At 37.6% G+C, this 21,811-nt stretch overlaps 2 protein-coding genes across 2 annotated transcripts; both read right to left on the reverse strand.

The window, feature by feature from the left end:
* Window positions 1-371: 371 nt before the first annotated feature.
* Window positions 372-11,977, reverse strand: ctdnep1b (CTD nuclear envelope phosphatase 1b). The gene is made up of 7 exons (XM_036597511.1): window positions 11,301-11,977; window positions 7,494-7,560; window positions 5,802-5,920; window positions 4,024-4,212; window positions 2,301-2,412; window positions 1,643-1,727; window positions 372-1,544 (listed from the first exon to the last, which is right to left on the reverse strand). Exons 1-7 carry the CDS (start codon window positions 11,412-11,414, stop codon window positions 1,484-1,486), a joined length of 747 nt encoding a protein of 248 aa, XP_036453404.1. The 5' UTR covers window positions 11,415-11,977; the 3' UTR covers window positions 372-1,483.
* A 1,839-nt stretch (window positions 11,978-13,816) lies between these two features.
* elp5 (elongator acetyltransferase complex subunit 5) lies at window positions 13,817-20,906 on the reverse strand. Its single transcript, XM_036597672.1, has 8 exons — window positions 20,619-20,906; window positions 18,947-19,007; window positions 18,089-18,169; window positions 16,470-16,681; window positions 15,242-15,417; window positions 14,990-15,082; window positions 14,779-14,879; window positions 13,817-14,101 (listed from the first exon to the last, which is right to left on the reverse strand). The coding sequence occupies exons 1-8, from the start codon at window positions 20,671-20,673 to the stop codon at window positions 13,993-13,995; spliced, it is 888 nt and encodes a 295-aa protein (XP_036453565.1). The 5' UTR covers window positions 20,674-20,906; the 3' UTR covers window positions 13,817-13,992.
* Between the last annotated feature and the right edge of the window lie 905 nt (window positions 20,907-21,811).

The following is a 21,811-nucleotide window of genomic DNA, read 5'->3' on the forward strand; positions in this document are numbered from 1 at the left end:
CTGAATAAAAATATAAAAAATGTAGTTCTTACATGTAAAAATAAAACACTTCCACCACTACATTTTTACTTGTTCAAATTAAATTTCTGATGTCAGGAAACTTTAAAAGATAAAACTGCTTGCCATGAAAGGCAGTGGACAAAGCTCCCTTACCTCTTTGACATTTATAACAAATGCGTATGCGCAAATGGTTCGCTACTGGGGGGAATACCAAGCTGAAAGCCCAGCAGAAGTCTGCGCGATTCTGAAAGGTTTGTACCAGGATTAGGAATCACTGGCCTACAGAATCACAGAGCACACAGTGCACAATAATTAGTGCAATGTGCGCTCTGTAGGAAACAACCTAACTAAGAAAAAAAAGAAAGCCATACTTGACACTGACACGTGTTTTATTAGTAACGTGCAGATCTGAGGACTGGTGTCCAAGGGAGCTGCCTTATGATTCATCAAGAGTAGAATTTCTCTCATAGGTGAACAGAGAAAATCAACAGGATATGCATCGACTATAAAAGTCAGAGGTGACTGCTCAGTCAGCTGTTCAATACAGTTATACAGGCTTGCAACACAACGTTTATTGTACTGCAAGTCTCTATAAGTTCAGGTTATGATTACATTTTTATCTTTACTTTTGAAGAACTGCAGCTCAATGACCAGAAACAATCTGTGCTGGTCACCTAACTCTTTTAATGCTCTCCATTAGGTTCTATATTACTGAATGTGGAACAAGAATAAAATGACCAGAGGTATGAAAATGATTATGAATTTGCAGCAGAGTAGTCTGGGAGGAAAAAAGGAAAAACATCCCACACATTTGCCATATGCTATTACCAACAGTCTGCTTATACATAAATCATTAAATACTTGTCTTTCAAGACTGTACCTCAGCAATATCCCAACAGCATTAAAATGACCCTGAATTCAGCTGGGTTGCAGAGGTCACTGTCAAAAAAAAAATAGATATATATACCATTAAACATCACCAAAATGTCCAGAGTGCCTGTAGGACGTGGATCCTTTTTTTCAGCAGACCCCTATTTGCGCAACAGTTAGAGGTATAGGGCCCAAACCAGACATTCTGAATAAAAATCTTTGTTGCATCAGTATTCATTCATTCAGTACTGTCAAAAATTAAAAAGAAAAAAAATTACTGGCTTCTTTCACACGCATACGTGCACAACAGTCACCCTCTCAGACATAACCCCTCCAAGAGAACTATAAGGCAGAGATGTCCATTCTGAAGAAGAAGAAAAAAAACACTATAGGAAAAGAAAAAAAATTGAGACAATGTTCCCAGTCCTCTTCAAGCTTCCATCTCCACCTTCCTAAAACATGTTCAGTCCAGATCTGGACCTTCGTCAAGTCACCCTCGGACTAGGTGTTGTGGGAAGGTGCCATCAGCGCTGAGGGAGAGGACGAGGAGCTGCTCAAGCAGTTGGAAAAGAAAAAGAAAAAGAAAAAGAAAAAAAGTCTCTCAGCTGGACAATCACCAAAGTCGATGCTGGTGGAGGTTTCGGCTAAGGACAGACCGGACATCAGCAGTAAACCTGCAAGCCGACGACAGTTTATTAGAACAGACAATGAAGTTCAGTTTTGCCCAAGTCCACATTTTGATTTTTTTTTTGGAAACTGTTTAAATCATCACCTTAGTGCATCCAACATTGGCAGCAGGTTAAGAAGTGCTGTGTCGCTGGGATCACTAAACCACGACTTTATAGGTATTGCATTGTCTGTGGGAATAAAGAGGAAAAAAGGTGTGTAGTACAAAACTGCTATACAGAAACAACAGAGATACTAAAGCTACAGAAAATGCAAACTTTAGCAACTGTAATCTGTAATTTTATTTTTCAGTTACAGGGGCGTTTTGGCCTAAAAACTAGCATTTAATATGTTAATTTTTTCATGTCATGTGGTATTCTGTAGTGCAGTACTCATCTGCATGTCGTGGTATTCTCTAGTGCAGTACACACCTGGCCACAAATGGCACTGCTGGGAATTGAACTCTCATCCCAGCGATAGGACACAAAATTTAGTTGACTAGCTTTTGTTCTGTCTCAATTAAACCCTCAAACCGTGTGCACATGGACCAATTCTGTCTGAGCTGTCAATCATACAGAAGACCCATACAGGAGGTCAATATGTGAACTGATACATCAGCAATAGTGTGCTTTTAATACCCTCTGAAGCAGACACATATGTTCCTGTACAACTGTTTACACAAAATGCCATACGTCTACATGAAATAGAACAGTAATAAAAGTAGACTGCATGAAAGACTGTGTAATCAACCGAGAATTTCCTACCTGGATGACTGCGATATGCACCAGGTGAGTTGTCAAGAATTACTATACTGGAAAGGTCACTATGTACGACGGACAGGTCTTTTATATAACTACCTAAATCCAGTGTGCAATGCTGTGGAAAAAAGACAAAGAACAAATCACTACCAATGAGTTTATATACAGCACCATTTCTAAAAAAGTTGGGACATTGTGCAAAATGTAAATAAAAACAAAATTCAATCATGTGCAAAATCATTTAAACCCTATATTTAATTGAAAATAGCATACAGACAACAAATCAAATGCTGAAACTGTGAAATTTTATTGTTTTTTGAAAAATATATGCACATTTTGAATTCGATGCCAACAACAAGTTCCAAAAAAGTTTACTGCTGGGGGCATGTTTACCACTGTGTTTCATCACATCTTCTCTTAACAACGCTCTGTAAGTGTTTGGGAACTGAGGAGACCAACTGCTGTAGTTTTGAAAGTGAAATGTTTTCCCATTCTTGTTTGATATAGGAGTTCAGCTGCTCAACAGTTCGGGGTCTCCTTTGTCATATTTTTAATTTTATAATGTGCCAAATGTTTTCAGTGGTGACCGGTCTGGACTGCAGGCAGGTCGGTTTAGCACCTGGACTCTTAATATGGAGCCATACTGTTACACACATGCAGAATGTAGACTAGCATTATCTTGCTGAAATAAGCAAGGCCTTCCCTGAAAAAGACGTCTGGATGGCAGCATAAACATGTATATATCGTTCAGCATTAATGGTGCCTTCACAGATGTGCACGTCACCCATGCCATGTGCACTAATGCACCCCTATACCATCATGAATACTGGCTTTTGAACTGTGCACTGATAACAAGCTGATTGTTCGTGATTTCCAAAAACAATTTCAAAATTCGGTTTGTCAGACCACAGGACACTTTTCCACTTCCCCTCAGTCCATTTTAAATGAGCTCAGGCCCAGAGAAGGTGGCAGCGTTCATGGATCTTGTTTATATATAATTTCTTCTTTGTGTTTAAGAATTTTAATTAGCATTTGTGGATGCAGCGACAAACTGTTTTCATAGACAGTGGTTTTTCAGAAATCATTCTGAGCCCATGCAGTGATTTCCACTACAGAATCATGTCTGTTTTTAATGCAGTGCCACCTGAGGGCCCAAAGATCATGGCCAGCAAATACTGGTTTTTGGCCTTGTTCGTTGCGTACAGAGATTTCTCCAGATTCTCTGAATCTTTCAATGATATTATGTACCGGAGATGATGAAAAGCAAAAGTTCTTTGCTATTTTATGTTGAGAACGTTATTCTTGAAATGTTGCACTATTTGCTCATGCAGTCTTTCACAGAGTGGTGAACCCCTCCTCATCTTTACTTCTGAAAGACTCTGGGATGCTCATTTTATATTTAATCATGTTATTGACCTGTTGCCAATTAACCACCAGGTGTTTTCTTAGCCTTACACAACTTTACCAGCCTTTTGTTGTCCCTGCACCAACTTTTTTGGAACATGTTGCTGGCATCAAATTCAAAATGGACAAATATTTTTCAATAAACAATAACATTTCTCAGTTTCAACATTTGATATGTTGTCTTTGAAGCATTTCAATGTAATATAGAGTTTAAATTATTTGTACATCATTGCATTTTGTTTTTATTTACATTTTTCACAGCGTCCCAACTTTTTTGGAAAAGGGGTTGTAAATAGCACTGTTGTATCACTGTAGTGCTGGTTACCTGTCTGTAGTATCTGCGCTTCAGGATGCCTTTGTTGTTGTCTAGCTTGTCGGCTACTGCAGAGCCGTAAATTTCCATACTAGCAGTGAACACCACCAGCTCGTACCATTGACTCACCACCTCTAAGAAGAAGTCCACATGGGGCCTTTTATGCACAAAGAATCTGACCGGATGTTTGTCTATAACAACCTAAACACAAAACAAGGGGAAGAGAGGGGGAAAAAAAAGAGAAGTCTTACTGATAAAGTTTACTGCTGCTGAAACACATCCAGATATCACAATATAAGATCAAAGGACCACTCTGAGAGGCCCAAGCAAGAATATTTTCAAACAGGGAGAAATTGGGGGTTGGCCAACAGAAATGTACAAATTATAATATTCCATAATGTTCCATTCCATGTTTAACTTTCTCTCATACATCAACAGTGTAATCCTCTCTTTAAAAAGGCCACTGAGGATAATCTGCCTGATATTTAGCTGATGAAGTGAATCTGTTGTATTACAGCACATAAAACATAATAAAGTGCTGATATACTGTAATGCAGCAACAAAGGTCAAGACTAAACACATTATTATAAAGTCTGGCTGGGAAGCAGGAAAATAATGCAATGAAGTAACAATGGCCAGAAATAGGTAAATTATGATAATAAATAATACTGTCAAGTTTGTCAATAATTAATTTCCCATGGAAATCAAGTCCAACATGACCTACACCATCATAGAGCATTGTACTAGGAGGAAATGATGATGTAGGCATGTAGTTTGCACAATGCTGACAAGTGGAGTATAAGTTTCCATTATAGTTAGCTACAATAGTGCCACAGTTTAACTTTCAGACTAAAGAAGCAAACTTCGGACAACAAACTTGTCTTGGTAGTAATACTGTGCAATTGTGTGGTTTTTACTAGGGATGGAGCAATCTGACTTCATCCTCTCTCTCTTTCTCAATGTTGATTCCAATACCTGAACTCAGGATATTGGCAGACACTTTTTTCCTTCTTCAGTTTAAAACCTGTACACACTGGATCAGTATTTCATATTCAGACATATTTCTCTAATTTATTTATGATCACTGTAGACATCTCAAAATCTGACCTTTTACATTGATCAAAATGTAAAACTCTGACAAAGCAGGTGTAAAGCACAACAAAATTAAAAAAGCCCTCCTGCACTGGGCTCATTCATGATTACTACCTGAATGTGGAGAACTGAGAATTTTGAGCGTTTTGGAAAGAAAAGCCTTCCATTTTAGAGCAACTGTGTGTGTGTTCTAAGAACAACCTAACAACAAGGTCATGTGTGCCTGATACCTGACCCCTTCTGGTAGGTCAGTGTTTGTGCAGATGCAGAAGCATCATTAGTTTCTACATAATGAGAGATAGCACTGATCCAATACTAGGTACCGGGCCAACCACGGCATAAAATGGTGGATTGGAGGAAAAAAACAAATACAATCCTGTAACAAATCTATCCCGAAATAGCACACACACTCACATTGTGTGATGTGATGTTGTTAGCCATGTATTTCTTCCCGTGGGGTAGTAGAGTGTTTCAGTAGCTTCAGCATGATAACCTACATTTAGATCGTCATCTAAGTGCAGTGCTCTAATTAAAAACAGCTAATTTTAAACCTTAAAAAAATCCAAGAGCTTAGAATTGGTATCAGCCGATACTCAAGGTTTCAATGTCGGTATCGGTATCAGAAAATAAAAAGTTGTATCGTGTCATCTCTATATGTAATGAGTTAATATTCATTTTTCCTCAGTAGAGAATCTTACTTTGAGGATGAAGTCTGGTGGAGTGCCAGGCCGTACGGTCGGTCTCAGAACCCCGTCATGATGAGAGTGAATGAGCGTCTCGTCGAGGTCTAAAACAAGAATCTTCCGCTTCACTGTGTCTGCAAACACACACAAACACACTTGGTCAACAACCAATAAACATTGCCACATTGTTCCCTTCTCTGTATGCAGTGGTGTCTCTATGACTGCTGAAAACCAAAAAAACAAAACAAAGGTCCTCTTCGCTCTGCCTGCCAGCAGTACTTATCAGTCAACAACTATCCATTCAGGCCTATTCAACCTGCTGCATTTACTGTGACTCTGTGCATCTGCTGTTGTCGAAACACTTGTTTGCTGGTTTGGTATTTTGCTCACATCTATGTTCATATACACTTTTAGGTATTTTTATAGATGCAACAGACAGCACTCCATTTTTAATGTTTTGGGAAAGGACTGCTAGATACTTAGCCAAGTAAAAGTGTTGCATGGATACTGATACAATGTCAGTACTGGCACTTAAATAGTGTTGGTATCAGAAACAGAGAATACTGATACTGTTTATCTGTTACTGAGTTTGAGACATACAGCAGCAAAAATGCTCATTGTAAAATCTGCAACATCGGCATTTAGAAGGGAGGCAAAGATTTCAGTATATCGAATTTAATTAAAAGATAAACCACGATGAAGAGCACAGCAACTTTCTGTAGCTCTGAAACTGTTCAAATATGCAGCTATCCAATAAGTAAATGCTATTTCTTCAAGCTTAGTATGTTTTATTTGTCACAAAGAACACTGCTTTAACCCAGACAAAGTAATTAGAAAGTGGATTGGTATAAATATCAGGATATTGGCAACTGTCAGGTAGTGAGTTTAGACAAGCTAAGATCAAATACTTGAGGACCAGGTATGGGAGGGGAAAAAGTGCTACCAGAGCAGCCCTACTAAGCAATAAATGTAGCAAAGACAACCATAAAGCAAAGAATTAGCAGCATGATCTCAGAGGGTTTATCACAAGAAGCAGAACACCTGTATGCCTCAAGAACAGAAAGACCAGGTAACAATTTGCTAGTATATAAGTAGAGTTAAAAAAATAGAATTATGAGGCAGATAAGACAAAGACTAACCTATACTAAGTGAAGGAAAGCAGAAGAGAAGAACAATGAACGAATACATGCTACTAAAGCAACTATAGAGTTTGTCCATGTCAAAATAGTGAAATGGTTTTGATTTGCTAAATAAATAACTGGACCTGAACCCCAGTGAATTTTATTCACTAAATACAGGACTCAAGGAAAACCAGGAGCCAAAAATGGCTGCATTGCACACTAAGCAGAGCATCACCAAGGACGATAACCAGTGTCTGATGATGTTTGTGGGTCACAGAGTTCAGGCAGTCATCAGTATTTGCATCCAAGTACAAAACATCAGTTTTATTATGGTCCTTTCCTGAAGTGCAGAATCCAAACACCAAAACCATTGTGTCACTGTCTAATTATAAAGAGACTGCAGTGGATCATTACTTTAACAATCATGTCCAATCTCATCATAATGCAATGTAGCAAAAGTAATACTGTAACTGCAACTCTGTGACAATCAGCAGAGCTCACAACCAACATCTGAAAAGAGAGAGAGAGAGAGAGAGAGAGAGAGAGAGAGAGAGAGAGAGAGAGAGAGAGAGAGAGAGATACTCACTGAGTCTGTTTCTGGATAGCGGTGACAAGGGTAAAGTGTCATATCGCACTGTCTGATACTGGATTATCTAGGACAGGAAAGAGACAGGAAATTGACAACTCTGATGAGAAGAATGCAACACATGACAGTCTTAGGAGTATTTTCCCAAACAGAAAATATATTTTTACATGTCCTTTTTATTTAATAGTAAACAAAAGTGAGAGGGAGAAAGGCTTCTATCTGAATATCAATTGCATTCTATTAAGGTTGTAACAATTACTCAATAAATTAGTTAAGTTAGTTAAGTTTATTTTTTATTGTTTGACATTTTAAAAACAGATTACACCACTACTTGACTTTATAATTTGATTAATAATTTAACTGATCATGATTTTCTGTATCCAGCCAATCATACATTTCCTGATTGCTTATTAGTATAACTGAGAAAATAAGAAAGCTCCTTGTGGTTTAAATGAAGACTGACAGTTATCATTTACCAATTAGGCAAAAAAAAGTTGTGAAAAGTTGTCTTCATATACATTTTACTACTCAAACATAAGTCAAGAAACGTTGTTCTTTCCTTTCTACTTTTTCCCTCCAGTTCTCAGACACCTGTAACTCTGTCCATTGACCGTGAAGTGAACACAATGCTCCCTCCCCCTAAGACCCGCTCTTCCAGGCTATTTTTAGCTGTCTGCAAGTGTCAGTGGGAATTTGGGGGCAAATGGAAAGGGAAACCACCAGGGTGACTTTGGCAGAGGGGCGTGTTGTTTCAGCCTTTACTGACCGCCTTTCATTAGGATACTGTACTGTATGTGCTCACACACATGCTACGTTCCATTCTGAAGGCAGCTGCTGGTCGCAGCCTTCAGCTGGAATGTATGGGGAGTCTGTAGGCCCAGATGATCCGCTCAGATGTTGACCTCATGGACCGCAGAACTTGGGGGAGGAGTTGGGGCAACTGGGCAATGGTCTGACCTATATAGATGCAATACTGTGCAAAAGTGCAAAAGTTTTAGCCTATTTTAAAAATCAGAAAAACACTTGAATTACAACAAATACAGATAATATTAATATTACAAATAGTGCTTTTATGCATCAATGTGTTTGTTTAACCTTTTCCAATTTTTTTCTTGTGGCAGCCCAGTATTATTTGTAGTCATCATCCAGTACCTGATTTAGTAAATCAATCCTTTTTTAAATGAAATATAAAATCAAGTGTGTATATATATATATATATATATATATATATATATATATATATATATATATATATATATATATATATATATATAACCTATTCTGTTGCCTGAAAACTAGGTACTACTGGGTATCACTATCAGAACAAAAATAAACTTTACTTCACCTCTGCTTCTTTAGAATTGGTAGAATTATGTAGCAATTATGTGTTTGAGCCCCTGAGCTAGGTGAGTTGCTGGGAGCGGGAGGTGAAATAAGATATTATTGGTGAATATGATTTTCCCAGCCCGCTGGCGCATCGTGACAATCAAAAAACAGATTTTTCAGAGGTGGATAACATTCTGGTGGAAGATTACAGAAAAACAAGAATGTTGTTCTTCAGTCACATGCTTATTTGTGCGTACCATGGCCAAGGACATGAATCAGGTTTTAAAAAAATGTCAACTTTGATTTCAGGCTGACTTAAAACCATCAAGCCACTGTCTACAAGCAGTGACAAACTACCACAGGATTCTGGAGCAGATTAAAGACACTTTGCCATCCTGATAGTAACACAGGTTACAACCTTAAGGTGCCTCAAACAACCTTTCAAAAATACCTTCTGCAGGACACAGTTGATCTGATTGCCCTCACTGTGCAGGCACTTATGAGTGCTGATCGACATTTGTGCATCTTGTGGTCATGTTAAAGATTACTGCACACTGGCTTATGTTTGTGTGCGTGTTGCAGACACAGGATTAGCCCATAGCCTGTCTACCACTGTTGATAGGCTATAAGAACACTGTGCTGTTGTTATGACTCATATGGGCTACCTGAGTTCAAAAGAGGAAAGCTTTAATGTTCACGTAATGTTCAGGCAACTTTATACGGTCACTAGTATTCTCAAGTTACAATCCATATTGACACTGAAAATGCACACAGGAAAATCAATAAAACTACAGGGTAATGCAATATCAGGGTTAATGACAAGTTGTTTCAGGTGCTGTGTGTGTGAGGGGCGCACGTCAACGTCAGTGTGACTGGTCAAACAGGTGAGTCTTTGTGACGAGTAATCCTTAATACCTGGACATAATCTACTGTTCAGCACAGCAAAAAGGGACCAAGAGACCTAAAATTTCTAATCTTTTTTTCCCCCTTTTTCTTGGGCACCACTGCACTATACACCCCCCCACACACACACACATTTTTTTGGTAGATTAACAGTAGGAGCAAAACCTTGGTGATACATATTCAGAATTTGTCAGCATAGTAACTGAAGTTTCTTAGTTGACATTATTCCCTTTTTGGGATCCTTTTAGACAAAAAAATAAATTACTAAAGCTTTAAAGTGAGTCCAGATACAGCCATCAAGAGAACAGAATGAAATTAAAGACAGGCACCAAATGTGAAGGACTAAAACGTAACAGGAAAAATTAGATCACCTTCCACACATTAATATTCGAAAATAAGGTATGACAATCTGACAATATGTATCGTTACTGTGATAAGTTTCATCACAATGTCACAATATGATTTCTGAGTATATAATTAGCCCTGTTTAATTATATTTAGTGCAGTGCAATGTTTAAAAATAACTTATTACAAATTTCTAAAGTATTTTTCAAAATGTTGCATCACTGGTTCTGTTTTTCCCAACTTATCATAATTCGTGCATCATGAAAAATTCTTAATACCGCCCACCTCTATTTCAGAAATGCTCAGAAAGTGTAAATCCATCAATATTTTACATAACTAAGTGAAAGTAATTCCCTACTACCCTCCTCTTGTTGTAGAAAAAGCTGGCAGTGTGAGGAGGGACTATCATGCATCAAGAAAACAACTGTAAATAATGTCACTATTCAGACTACAGCTGTGGTTTATGGTTTTCCTGTAGCAGCAGCAGGGCAGACTAGCACACACACACCCGCCCACCTTACCTCCAAAAGACAACCTACAGCAAACGACTGACTTTTTACGATTATACTCTGAGGTCCATCAGTAATAAGACACTTTTAATAAGCATTTTATGCAGCATTTTAATATGAAAAGGAGACTAAAGTGTGGAATTGCTGTCTGGAGAGCTCTTTTACACCTGTGTGAAATATGTTGTCTTCAAAGGCCCTTATCACAGACAACTTTTTTTTTTAGAAAAAGAACTTGATACTTTTATTTGTATTAAGTACACACTGTCAAACTTTCAAAAGGTACCATTCACTTCCCAGCCAATACAAAACATATATGGAAACTAAGTGAACATATATATATATTCGCCAATTCAGCTCCACACATTCACTAATTTATAAGGAGTGTTTCAGGTAGGACTGACTTTTGAATGAGGCACAATACAGAAACAAGCTCATTTACATACATCAGTCTTAGGTCAGTGACAAGTAACACAAACTGCCTGTTTAATTCTAAGGTCTAAGAAGAGGTTGGAAAATGGTCGTGTAAAATTATTTGACTGTTTTTTGAGACATAAAAACAGACAGTTGTCATAAATGGACCTCAGGGGGAAAAAATAAAAAATACAAGGTTATTACAGTTAATAGGGCTCTTTAAATTTCCCTGGCACTCAAAGAAAGCAATGTTCAGGGGCTACACAGACAGACTGCACACGCAGGCAGTGCTGTGAGCAGCAGTCCTACTCACCGTCCTTAGGTGTTTCCTGAGAATGTATAAAAAGAAGCTCCATATCTTGGACGTCACGCCGAAGAAAGTGCGGACACAGAGCGCACACTGACGGGTCTTCAGCATGTCCACCATAACAGCGCTGCTGTCTGTCTTTCAGGAGGAGAGAGAGTGAACTGCTGGGCGCCTAAAGACTGGAGATCCGCTCCACCATTACACTCCACACGTACACGTTTCCTTCCAGAGCGGACCAGAGGGGCTGTCCGGCTGTAACGTGTAACGCCGAGCTCCGCGCTCCTCCTCAGTGCATCGCTTAGAACTACTTTAAAAGTAGAGCGCTACAACCTGGAAAACTGCAGCAGTAAAAGGGCACATATGAAGTTTCACTTTGGCGGCTTGAAGGAGGTAGTTCAGTTTCCTCGTAGGAGCAGCAGAGCTCAGTCAAACCCTGAAGACACAACTCAGCCGCTGTTAGCTAACTCACTGCGCTCTCTCTCTCTCTCTGAGGCATAAAGGCGAAGACGCCGTCCACACGGTCCACTTCGCTCTGGGACGCAATGAAAGGACAGGTAAATGAAGCCTGTAGCGGCTGCTGGATGAAGCGCGGCTGTGTCCTGCCTGCTGCCGGACCGCCGGGGCTGAGCTGAGCTAGTGAAAAGTCAGTGACCGCTGAAAAACAGTTCAAAGCCGATCCGGAACAGGACTGCCAGCCTCGGCGTGACGTCACTTCCCCAAGAGTTAAAGTTGAGTCCCTTTAGCTTTCAGCTAGAGCTAGAAGTGCTGCGTTTACTCTGGATGGTAAACAGATAAACAGGTCATTTCTGCCGCCACGCTTAGCCAGTAATAAGCACTACGTATTTGGCGAACTGATCAGATCTGCTAAAACAGACGACCTCATTTGCAAGTGTTGGTTTATGTTAATGTCAGTAAGTTTCAGGTTTTGCTTTTCCAGACTCAAGGGCCTTAAAGAGGAACTCCACCAATTCTGCCAAAAAATCTACATAAATAAAGGGTTAAGATGTAAACAGTCATTTTTTTGTCAAAGTCGAGTTTTTTGGTGTGAAATGTGTTGTTGTCGAGAAACTTGCAGACTCACAATTGTTCACAGTGGTGGTGACAGGAACCAGACGTCCACCCCTAAAAGCTCCCTCACACAGTTATTACATGAAATGGTTATGAATATGCTGCCTGATGTCTGAGACGTTGTTTTATGAAGGTTTTGATTTATTATTGGTTGCATTCTTGGGTACAGCAGGGCATTGTAAGGAAAAATAATCCCCAAAGAAAACTTATGTTTTCAGATTTTCCACTATTTTACCATTATTAACATTATATATATATAAACTCAGAACACGTGCAGGTTCACTGGTGGTTTTGGATAGTAAATAAAATAGCTATATTTGTGTGGTAGGCATTGTGACCCCAGGTTCATGTCATCACCACTGTAAAAATATTGAGTCAGAAATTTTTAAAAAAATTGGTGGAATTCCCCTTTAAAGAGAAAGTCCATTTATTTATATAAAAAAAAAAACATTCTATATAATTCAATTGTTAAGCTACTTAATTCAGAGTGGCCCGATGTGAAATTGTCTTTATAAATGTATATATTTAGTTTTTTTTTTTACATGTAATGTTAATAATGGTAAAATAGTGGTGCATCTGGAAAAAAGTAAAAACAAACAAAAAAAAAAGATTTCCCTTTTTAGTTTACAGTAATAGAAAATGCATGTTGATTAACTAACAGTGCTGCCTGTGTGATTTAAATTAATTGAATTAATTCAAAGGCTGAAACAGTTTTCCACAGATATCACACAGACAGCACTATCCGTTCATCACCATGCATTTTCTATAAGTTAATTGCTGAGTCAGTAGTGTCTGGAACTGTAAAACATAACGTTAAAAGATTTTGAACATGTCAAAATGTAATTTTTGAAAATTGAATCATGAAATGTAATTCATACTAGTACAAATTGTTTCTCCCATTACAATGAACTGGGAAAAGAAGAACTGAAATCTTACATTACAAAATATACGGTAGTCTCTATTAGTAAAAGTTTATTTTTGTCACATCAAATTTCAAGTGTTCATTAGTACTAATAACATTTTCACACTTTTACTTGTTCAAACTGAATTTCTGATATAAAGAAACATTGGAGTAAAATCTAAAATGTCTTACTATAGTCAGCAGAGACTTGGTGGTGTCAGGAATTGCAGTACTAGCTTTAATGCAGCAACAACTCCAAAAGATCGCAGGCCTGTTTAAGGTTCTGCAAGTGGCACACTATTTTTATTCTAAGAAACCGCATGCAGAATGACATTATGAGGGAAAATATATAGCCTATATAGAAAGACCGTGGGAGAAAATAATTTGCTTTGATACTTTTGATACTAATTGTTTATGGCAATGATTATCACAGCACACCAAAGAAAATAATAAAAAAAAAAAATACTGCAACATATTTTCTGTACAAAAAAATGAACTGTGTTCATATTTATTTATATTGGTAAACCAGCAAAAAGTGAATGTTTTTGGTTTTTTTTAGTCATAAATCGTGAAAATGAAGCACTTATTTTCCTTACTTCCAGAAGTGCTTTTAAACTTTTCCCATAGGACAATGTTGGCGGATTACTTTTATTAACTGTCACACTCCAGTACAAGAGTTTCAGTGCGTTTTCCACCACTTGTAGAGGTCAGTCCCGCCATGAACATATTTTAGACATCAAGATCATCATCTGGATCTTCTTCATCAAAGTCATCACTGGCATCAGGTTCATATATAATCCTTCCAGAGCCCTGACTCTGCTTCAGAAGAGCAGACTTCCTGGTGACAGATGAAGATGCAACAATTGTAAGAGTGTACAATGTACAGTTTCATGTTTTAACATTCACACAGAATCAAATTCTCTTTTAGCCCCTGAGTTTCAGCATGAATTGGATACTGCATCACACATTTTATATTCAGTGTGTTATTTGTCCTGCCCGCCTCATCCCATTTATGTTAAAGCCAAAAATATTTGATATACCACCGGGGAAAATGTTGCCTAATATCAGCAAGATACACTATATGTCCAGAAGTTTGTAGATATACTTGCTCATCCAACGTGTCTTCTGAAATCAAGGGTATTAATAGGGAGTTTGTCCCCCTTTGCTGCAGTGACAGTTTCTACTCTTCTGAGAAGGCTTTACACTAGATGCGATGTCAGGTACTGATATTGGATGATTTTTTTCTGGATCACAAACACCAATCAAACTCATCCCAAAGGTATTGGATGGTGCTCTATCACTCGAGAAAATGCAACTCCACTGCTCCAAAGCCTAATGCTGGAAGGTTTTATATCCTTCTAACTGACACTTAGCACTGGGAATGCCATTTTACTGGCAATGCTTTTCTATGGATGCATCTTAAAGTAGCTGAATTCACTAATTAGAAGGGTGTCTGGATACTTTTTGACATTTGGTGTAGCTTTAGATGCTGTCACCACCAGAATCTCTTCTTACTTTTCTTGGCTGAAGACAAAGGGCAGAGCAACCTTTTCTTTTGCCACTCTCTCCACCTCAGACAAACGAAGATTAAAGGTCAAATTTGACATTGGATCCGCCTGCAGTTTGGAGAAAAAGAAGGACAGATATTGGAAAAAAAAAATTCTCCTGAATGTGGTGGATGAACAGCAAAAAGTTAAGCCTTAGGAACAAAACTTGACAAATTCACCTTTGTGTCTGGCTGCATCTGTACATGTCCAGACTGGCTGGGTCTTTTCTCTACAGATAGTGTTAAGTCATCTTTCACAGTGAAAAACTCCTCCTGATAAGAGATGACAAGATAGCTGTTCTCATCAGCTTTCAAATGTAAAATAACTGTGGGCAGCAATTATTTATCAACTACATTCACAATTAAAACTTCTAGAATTTCACATTAAAGACCAGATTTGTTTGTTTTTTCGAAGAATAACTATTTAATTACCTCTCGCATAACCTTTCCAGATTTTTTACGGTGCATTGTCTTGGCCACAGCATTGTGTGCATGATTCACAGATGTTACAGAGATTACAGTGCTGGCTAAGTGGCTTATACTGTCTACAATTCCCTGCTGATGAAGATCTGTGTGCAGGAGACCAAAAATCATCCTCACGGAGCCACCTGGATGTGAAAGAGAAAAATATTTGCATCAGAATCCAGACAGTAAGTCATTCAGGTTAGAGCAAGTATAGGTTCTGGTATTCCTGTAGGGTTTTTAAATGACTTGGTTAATGTGACGACAGTATTGTCAACAACCTCTACATCACCAAAGTGGCCTAATAGGTCTAATAGTTAGGTTTTAGACAGAGGACAATCCAGCCAAAAAGAAGATTTTAGCACAACTACCTCTGCTGTAAACATGCCTAGTCACCTCCTACAGCAGTGCTGCGGTAGTCTGTAGTGTGGGATTTTCCAGTTTAAAGGCTAGGAGGACCCCCTTCTGATCATGAGCTTGCAGGTGGGAGGAACTTTTGAAAAGTTATAACAGTTTTGGGGAAGATACGTGAGGGTGGGAGCAGTTTGAATGCAGAATATAACATAAAAAATGACAGACAACACACTGAAGCTGCTCTATGAAAGTTGCCTCTCTGGGGGAAATGTGTAATTGCATGTGTGAAAGAACACTGTCACATTGGTTGTGCTCCATACCACTTCCCTAAGTGTATGAATCTGATGATTACAAGTGCACTGAAACAGGGCTTAATTATTAATGCCAGCACTTGCCCAATCAACCACTAATCATGTCCTCCTGCATCCTCAAAATCTAGTGAGATTCTTGCCCACTCCAGCCCACAAAACCTAGCACCATTTTTGCCCTCAACTGCCCACCTCAATTACACGTCATGCCCGCCTGCACCTGCCTACTTTGGGCTGTGCTTATGGTCAGGGTTTCATCATTAAATTTAAACACAACGTAAAAGGCAACAGGTATTTTCTAATTATGTCAAAAACTGACAAAGTGACAAAAATTGAGATACGAGGTTTTGTTCCAACAGCAGCGATATATTACAACTGCAAGCATTAATATGTACTATTTTTTACTATTATATGTGCTATTAATTAATATGTAATCCCAAGTGTTTAATCCTGTATTTCTCTTAAATATACATTCTGTAATACAAATCATATCTTACCAAATAGTTACCAATATTAAAAGAAAAATGATGACAAACCTCTCTTCAGTTCCTGAAGTTGCTGACAAATGGCAACAGGATTATGATGCCTTATGACCCAAGACAACGAGTCAATCACAAGTATTGAAGCTTTAGCATGTTGTATCTCACGGACCAGCCGTGTGACATCTGCTGTGTTGAACTGCTTCACTGTGAACGAGGATTGCTTGGTCCAGCCCAAAGGGTCAATGTACGCATTGTGAAAGTGAAACCTACCAGCACAAAGAGAATATGTCACAAAAATAATATATACCAAGTACACTACATGTCCAGAAGTTTGTAGATACCTGCTAATTTAATTTTTCTTCTGAAATCAAGGATGTCCATATGGAGTTGCTACACTAACAGCCTCTACTGTTCTGAGAAGGCTCTACAATAGATGATGGAAGATTTGTGAGGACTTTGCATTCCATCAAAAGAGCATTAGTGAGGTCAGGTACTGATGTTGGATAAGTAGTTCTGGATCACAAATGCCACTTCACAATGCAAAGGTTACTGAATGGAACTCCATCACTCCAGAGCACACAGTTACACTGCTCCACAGCCTAATACTGGGGAGCTTTATACCCTCTAACTGATGTTTGGCTTTGGGCACAGTTGTGTGTGACTTTTCTGGAGTGTCCCGTTCTACTGGCAACACTTTTCTGTAGAGATTATACAAGCTGGATGGTTGGGGTGGGCGATATGGCAAAAATATAACACATCATAATACTTCACAAGATTTTCCCAATGCCCAATACATATCACAATTTAATTTTTTCTGAGGTTTGATCAGTTGGTACAGACAAAAAAGAACCAGTAACGCCACATTTAAAAAAATGGGAACATGGAATACAATTATTTTTATTCATTGTTTCACACACTCCGCTGCACTAAATCCAGTTACACAAACCTAATTATGTTCTCTTTAAAAAGAAACATGCAGTCAGTCAGGGTTTCTTTAAGAAATGATTATGTACATAATATGCTCAGAAAAGTGCAATGTGATGTAAGTGTCAGCAATGGGTGAACCTTCAAATAGCTGAATTCACTACACAGAAGACTGTCTTGATAATTTTGAACATGTAGTGTATAACTATGTTTCCATCAATGTTCTGTGCGAATTGCAAGTGATAAAATGAAAATGCGTTAAAAACATATGACTGTTTGCTGCCCAGCAGCTTGTTTCCATCATTATGACCTTTAGTGATAACAATGTTTTATGTAATGATGTCATTTCCTGCAAAAAAAACTTTTTTCACATAAGCTTTAGTGTATCGATAACAAAAAACTGTATTTGACATGTTTCCATCTCTAATTTAGTGTAAGTAGCAACTTGTGTACCTTTGACTTCCCCATAACCTACTGATAAGATTTTATTTTCATTTTATCATTATCATTTTTATTCCATTAAACCATCTTGCGAAAGATCATACATCTCTGCCGTTTAAAGCTGTTTGAGTACTTTCCATTTAGAAAGACTGTACTCCCTTTCACAACATCTTGCTCTATAAGAACTAAAAAGTGGCAGTGTTTCTTTTATTAAAAAAACGCTCTTGGCTCCTCAAAAAATAATTTGTGATATCAACTGCACAAGCATAAAAATTGATTTATTTTAAGATCATATTGCCCAGACTCACAAATGCATGTAATTGCTGTCCAATCCAGCACGCAATTCTTGCTCTGGAACTTCAAAACCCAACACGTGGACATCCTCCTCCCTTTGAAAAAGCAACATGTAACTCAGAAGAGTTCTTCCAATCAAAAAAAGAACCATAAATACACAAAGTATTTCATACAGCAACATAAAGACTATCCTATGCAAGCATTGATAGACTTTTTCAGTATTCTATCCATCACTGTTTACATAGAATAGTATGTAATTTGTTGAGTGCTTCAAATTGTTCTGAAAGAACAGTTAAAAAAAATCTATAAATAATAAATAAAAAATAATAATAATAACAAACGAAAACATAAGCAGTCTTAAAGTCTGGTTTCCATAAGGTTAAAGTCCACAACACTGGGTAAGGTTCCATTCTTTTTAAGTGAAGCTGAGCAGAATTAAAGCATCAAATCAAAACAAGCTATATCAAATCTGTAACACATTCTGAGATACTACGATATATTTGTTTCATTCCAAAATGCTGTACATCCATTTGTAACTGTTTTGGACATAGCAAGTTTCTGAAAGAATAACAGCTGACGTATAATGGAAAACACATTTGTATTTCTCTAATAAAGGCGGTATTAATAATAATATAGAATTCATATTTGTTGTATAATTACATCTCACTCCCAACAACATATATCATGGGGAAAAAAGAAAACTCTTGAAAGTGGTCGAAAATGCATATTAGAACAAAAACCATGATTTGTATAATAATGTAATGACTTTTGTAAATACTGCCCAGCACTATGTGTACCATTATAACACATTTAATCAATTTAAATCAATATAATCAATTACTTTAAAGAACTTTGTATAAGCAACCACATACCTCTTTAAGGCACAATTTATGTAATACTTCAGCAGGTGACGTCCAGAATAAGAGGAGGTGTCTGAAGGAAAAATACACAGAATTACAGTTCGTTGTATTAAGCAAATCAATTAGACGTGAAATAAAACAATGACTAAGGAGATAAAGTCCAGGCTGCCAGATTTAATTAAAGCCCTTTGTACACACAGTTCCATTAGGGGACCATAAGTAATTGGACATTTGGCTGCTCAATTGTTTCTTGGCAAGCTGTCACCGTATCATCATATCTAGAGATGGCATATTAGTATATATGGGTATTGGTATCAGGCCCAAATCTAGCAGAATAAGCTGGACTGGATATCGGAGGGAAAAAAAGAATAAATCTGATTCAATTCTGTAACAAATCTATACCTGAAATAGCACATATTCACTGTGTGATGTGATGTTGTTGGCTGTGTGTTTCTTATTGTGGCGTAGTAATGTGACTAAGTAGTTTGAGCATTATAGCCAAAGGTTGTGATGACTAGAGGGCAAATATAGTCATTTTATTTACTATCCAAAACCACAAGGGAACCTACATGTGTCTGCTGAGTTTTTCTATATAATGTTGATGATGGTACAACAGTGGTAAATCCGAAATAATAACTTTTCTGTGGGGGCTATTTTTCCTTTCAATGCCCTGTACATATGCCTTCATAATATACATACATTAAAAAAACAAATTTAAGACTAAAACGCTATCCAAAACCATTGTAAAACAATGTCTTAGGCAAGAGTCAACAACATTCGTAACCATGTCACGTAATAATTCTCTGTGAATGAGGTTTTAGAAGAATTAAACTCTTCACATGAATTTAACTATTCAGACCACCACTGTGAACAATTCTGACTCGATAATTTTCTCTATAACAGATCATTTCAAATCAAAACACTCAGAATGACTCTGTTTACATTTTAACCATTTAATTATTTTGGATTTTTTAAAATCAGCAAATTTGTCCTTTTAGTGAAGTGTTTCAATTAAAAAAAAATCAAGCTTAGTGTAATATATATATATATATATATATCAGCGGTGGACGAAGTACACAAACAATGTACTTGAGTTAAAGCAGAGATACCCAAGGTAAAATAATACTCCAGTAAAAGTAGAGGTCCTCTCTTTAGTCCTCCACTTGAGTAAAAGTACAAAAGTATTTGCCTTCAAATGTACTTATGTATCGAAAATGAAAGTACTAAAGGATTAATTATGGCTTTAATGTCCTATTATGGTTTTTGTAACAAGACTCTTGCTTAATCAACTCATTCTAGGTGAGAATACTCTAGTGTCACTCTTGATACACCAATCTTTTAGTACAATATCATTAATTAGTCTGACACTGATGGCTATTAAAATTATCATAAGCACAAAACACTGAATGCATAATATATATTATATATTTTTATCATCATTATCATTATTATATATTGGATCAGTATCGGCCAATACTCCATGTTTGTATATCGGTATCGTGCAATCTCTTAAACTGATAAACAAGAGGCCAAGCTGATTGTAGTGACATTTGCACCTCGTTACTGTCATTTCAGCTGCACTGTTAATGCAGACCAACAGTCCGACACTCTGACCCGCCCAGAAATGATTCAATAAAAAAACAATCACTAACCAAATTAAGACAACTAGTACAGAATCAGTTACCTCGAATAATAACGACTCCTCCGAACTGTGTTCTCTCTGACACTTCTAGCAGCATTGCGGACAGTCGAGCACAGGGCGGTCCGGATGTGAGGACACAGAGAGCCGCCGAGTCCTTCTCCTCTTAATACAGGGGTGACACTTCACACATACATGAAGACCGGATTTAATAAACAGGCGAGATTTCAGTCTATAATGCGCAACATTCAGCCATGTGTATCAGCTCAACTATGTCGGTGTATGATTCTCTTCTTCGGCTATAATCTGGTGGTCTGCAGACCAACGTTGTTGTGCATATCGCCCCCTACTGTATCTGATTAGTGAGCACATCCGCAGATAAACACGCCCAGTGGATTCGCTCTCAGTCCATCTCTAATAGCCTGGAATTAAACACAAACAAGGACCTGGTACCTTTAATGTAACGTTAATGACCAGACTGTAAAAAGTAGATTACTTTCCCCACAAATATGCTCGAGTAAAAGTAAAAGTATGACGTAACATCAAATATTATTATTGCATAGAAGTACACATACATCCAAATTTTTCATGTACATATAACTTAATAAATGTAACAACTTAAGTATCACCTTTGCTTATATAAGCCACAAACACATTTAAGTAGATACGATATTATAAACCTAAGTGTTTAGATGCATTGTGAATACCGTCTTTGAGGCCTCTGTCAGTTCTTTGGTGTATTTATAAAACATGAGGTCTTGCTAGAAAATAAGCAATCAGTGTGTTTCATTCTCAATTATTTTATTTATTTATTTATTTATTTTGCATGGTGCATCAGTCGTGTTGTCCTAGAAAGTGACCCAGTCTTCCTGTGCAGCTCTAGTGGTGAGATATGGTCAGGCAGTTGTAATTCATTTTTTACCTGACCATTTTCCAACTTTTCCCTCTCTCTTAGATATGGTTGCAATAGCAACCAGATATGGTTACAATGGCATCACAAAAACAATTCATTCAAAATGGCTCGTTTTTGTATCTTCCATATAAGGGCCATGTGGACTGGGGAGTAAATGGTGGGTTTTGAAACTTAAACAGTGTTTAAAACAACTCCAAACTCTTTTATAAACACATAACTGATGTTATGTGTTTATATGGTCCCTTTAAATTGCTCTGCAGTTCGAACAAACTCGGCTTCTTGCCAGTCAAACTACATTTCCCATAAGCATCTGAGAGCGCGTTTG

This window comes from Colossoma macropomum, unplaced genomic scaffold, assembly GCF_904425465.1.
Source record: "Colossoma macropomum unplaced genomic scaffold, Colossoma_macropomum, whole genome shotgun sequence".
Lineage (NCBI taxonomy): Eukaryota > Metazoa > Chordata > Actinopteri > Characiformes > Serrasalmidae > Colossoma > Colossoma macropomum.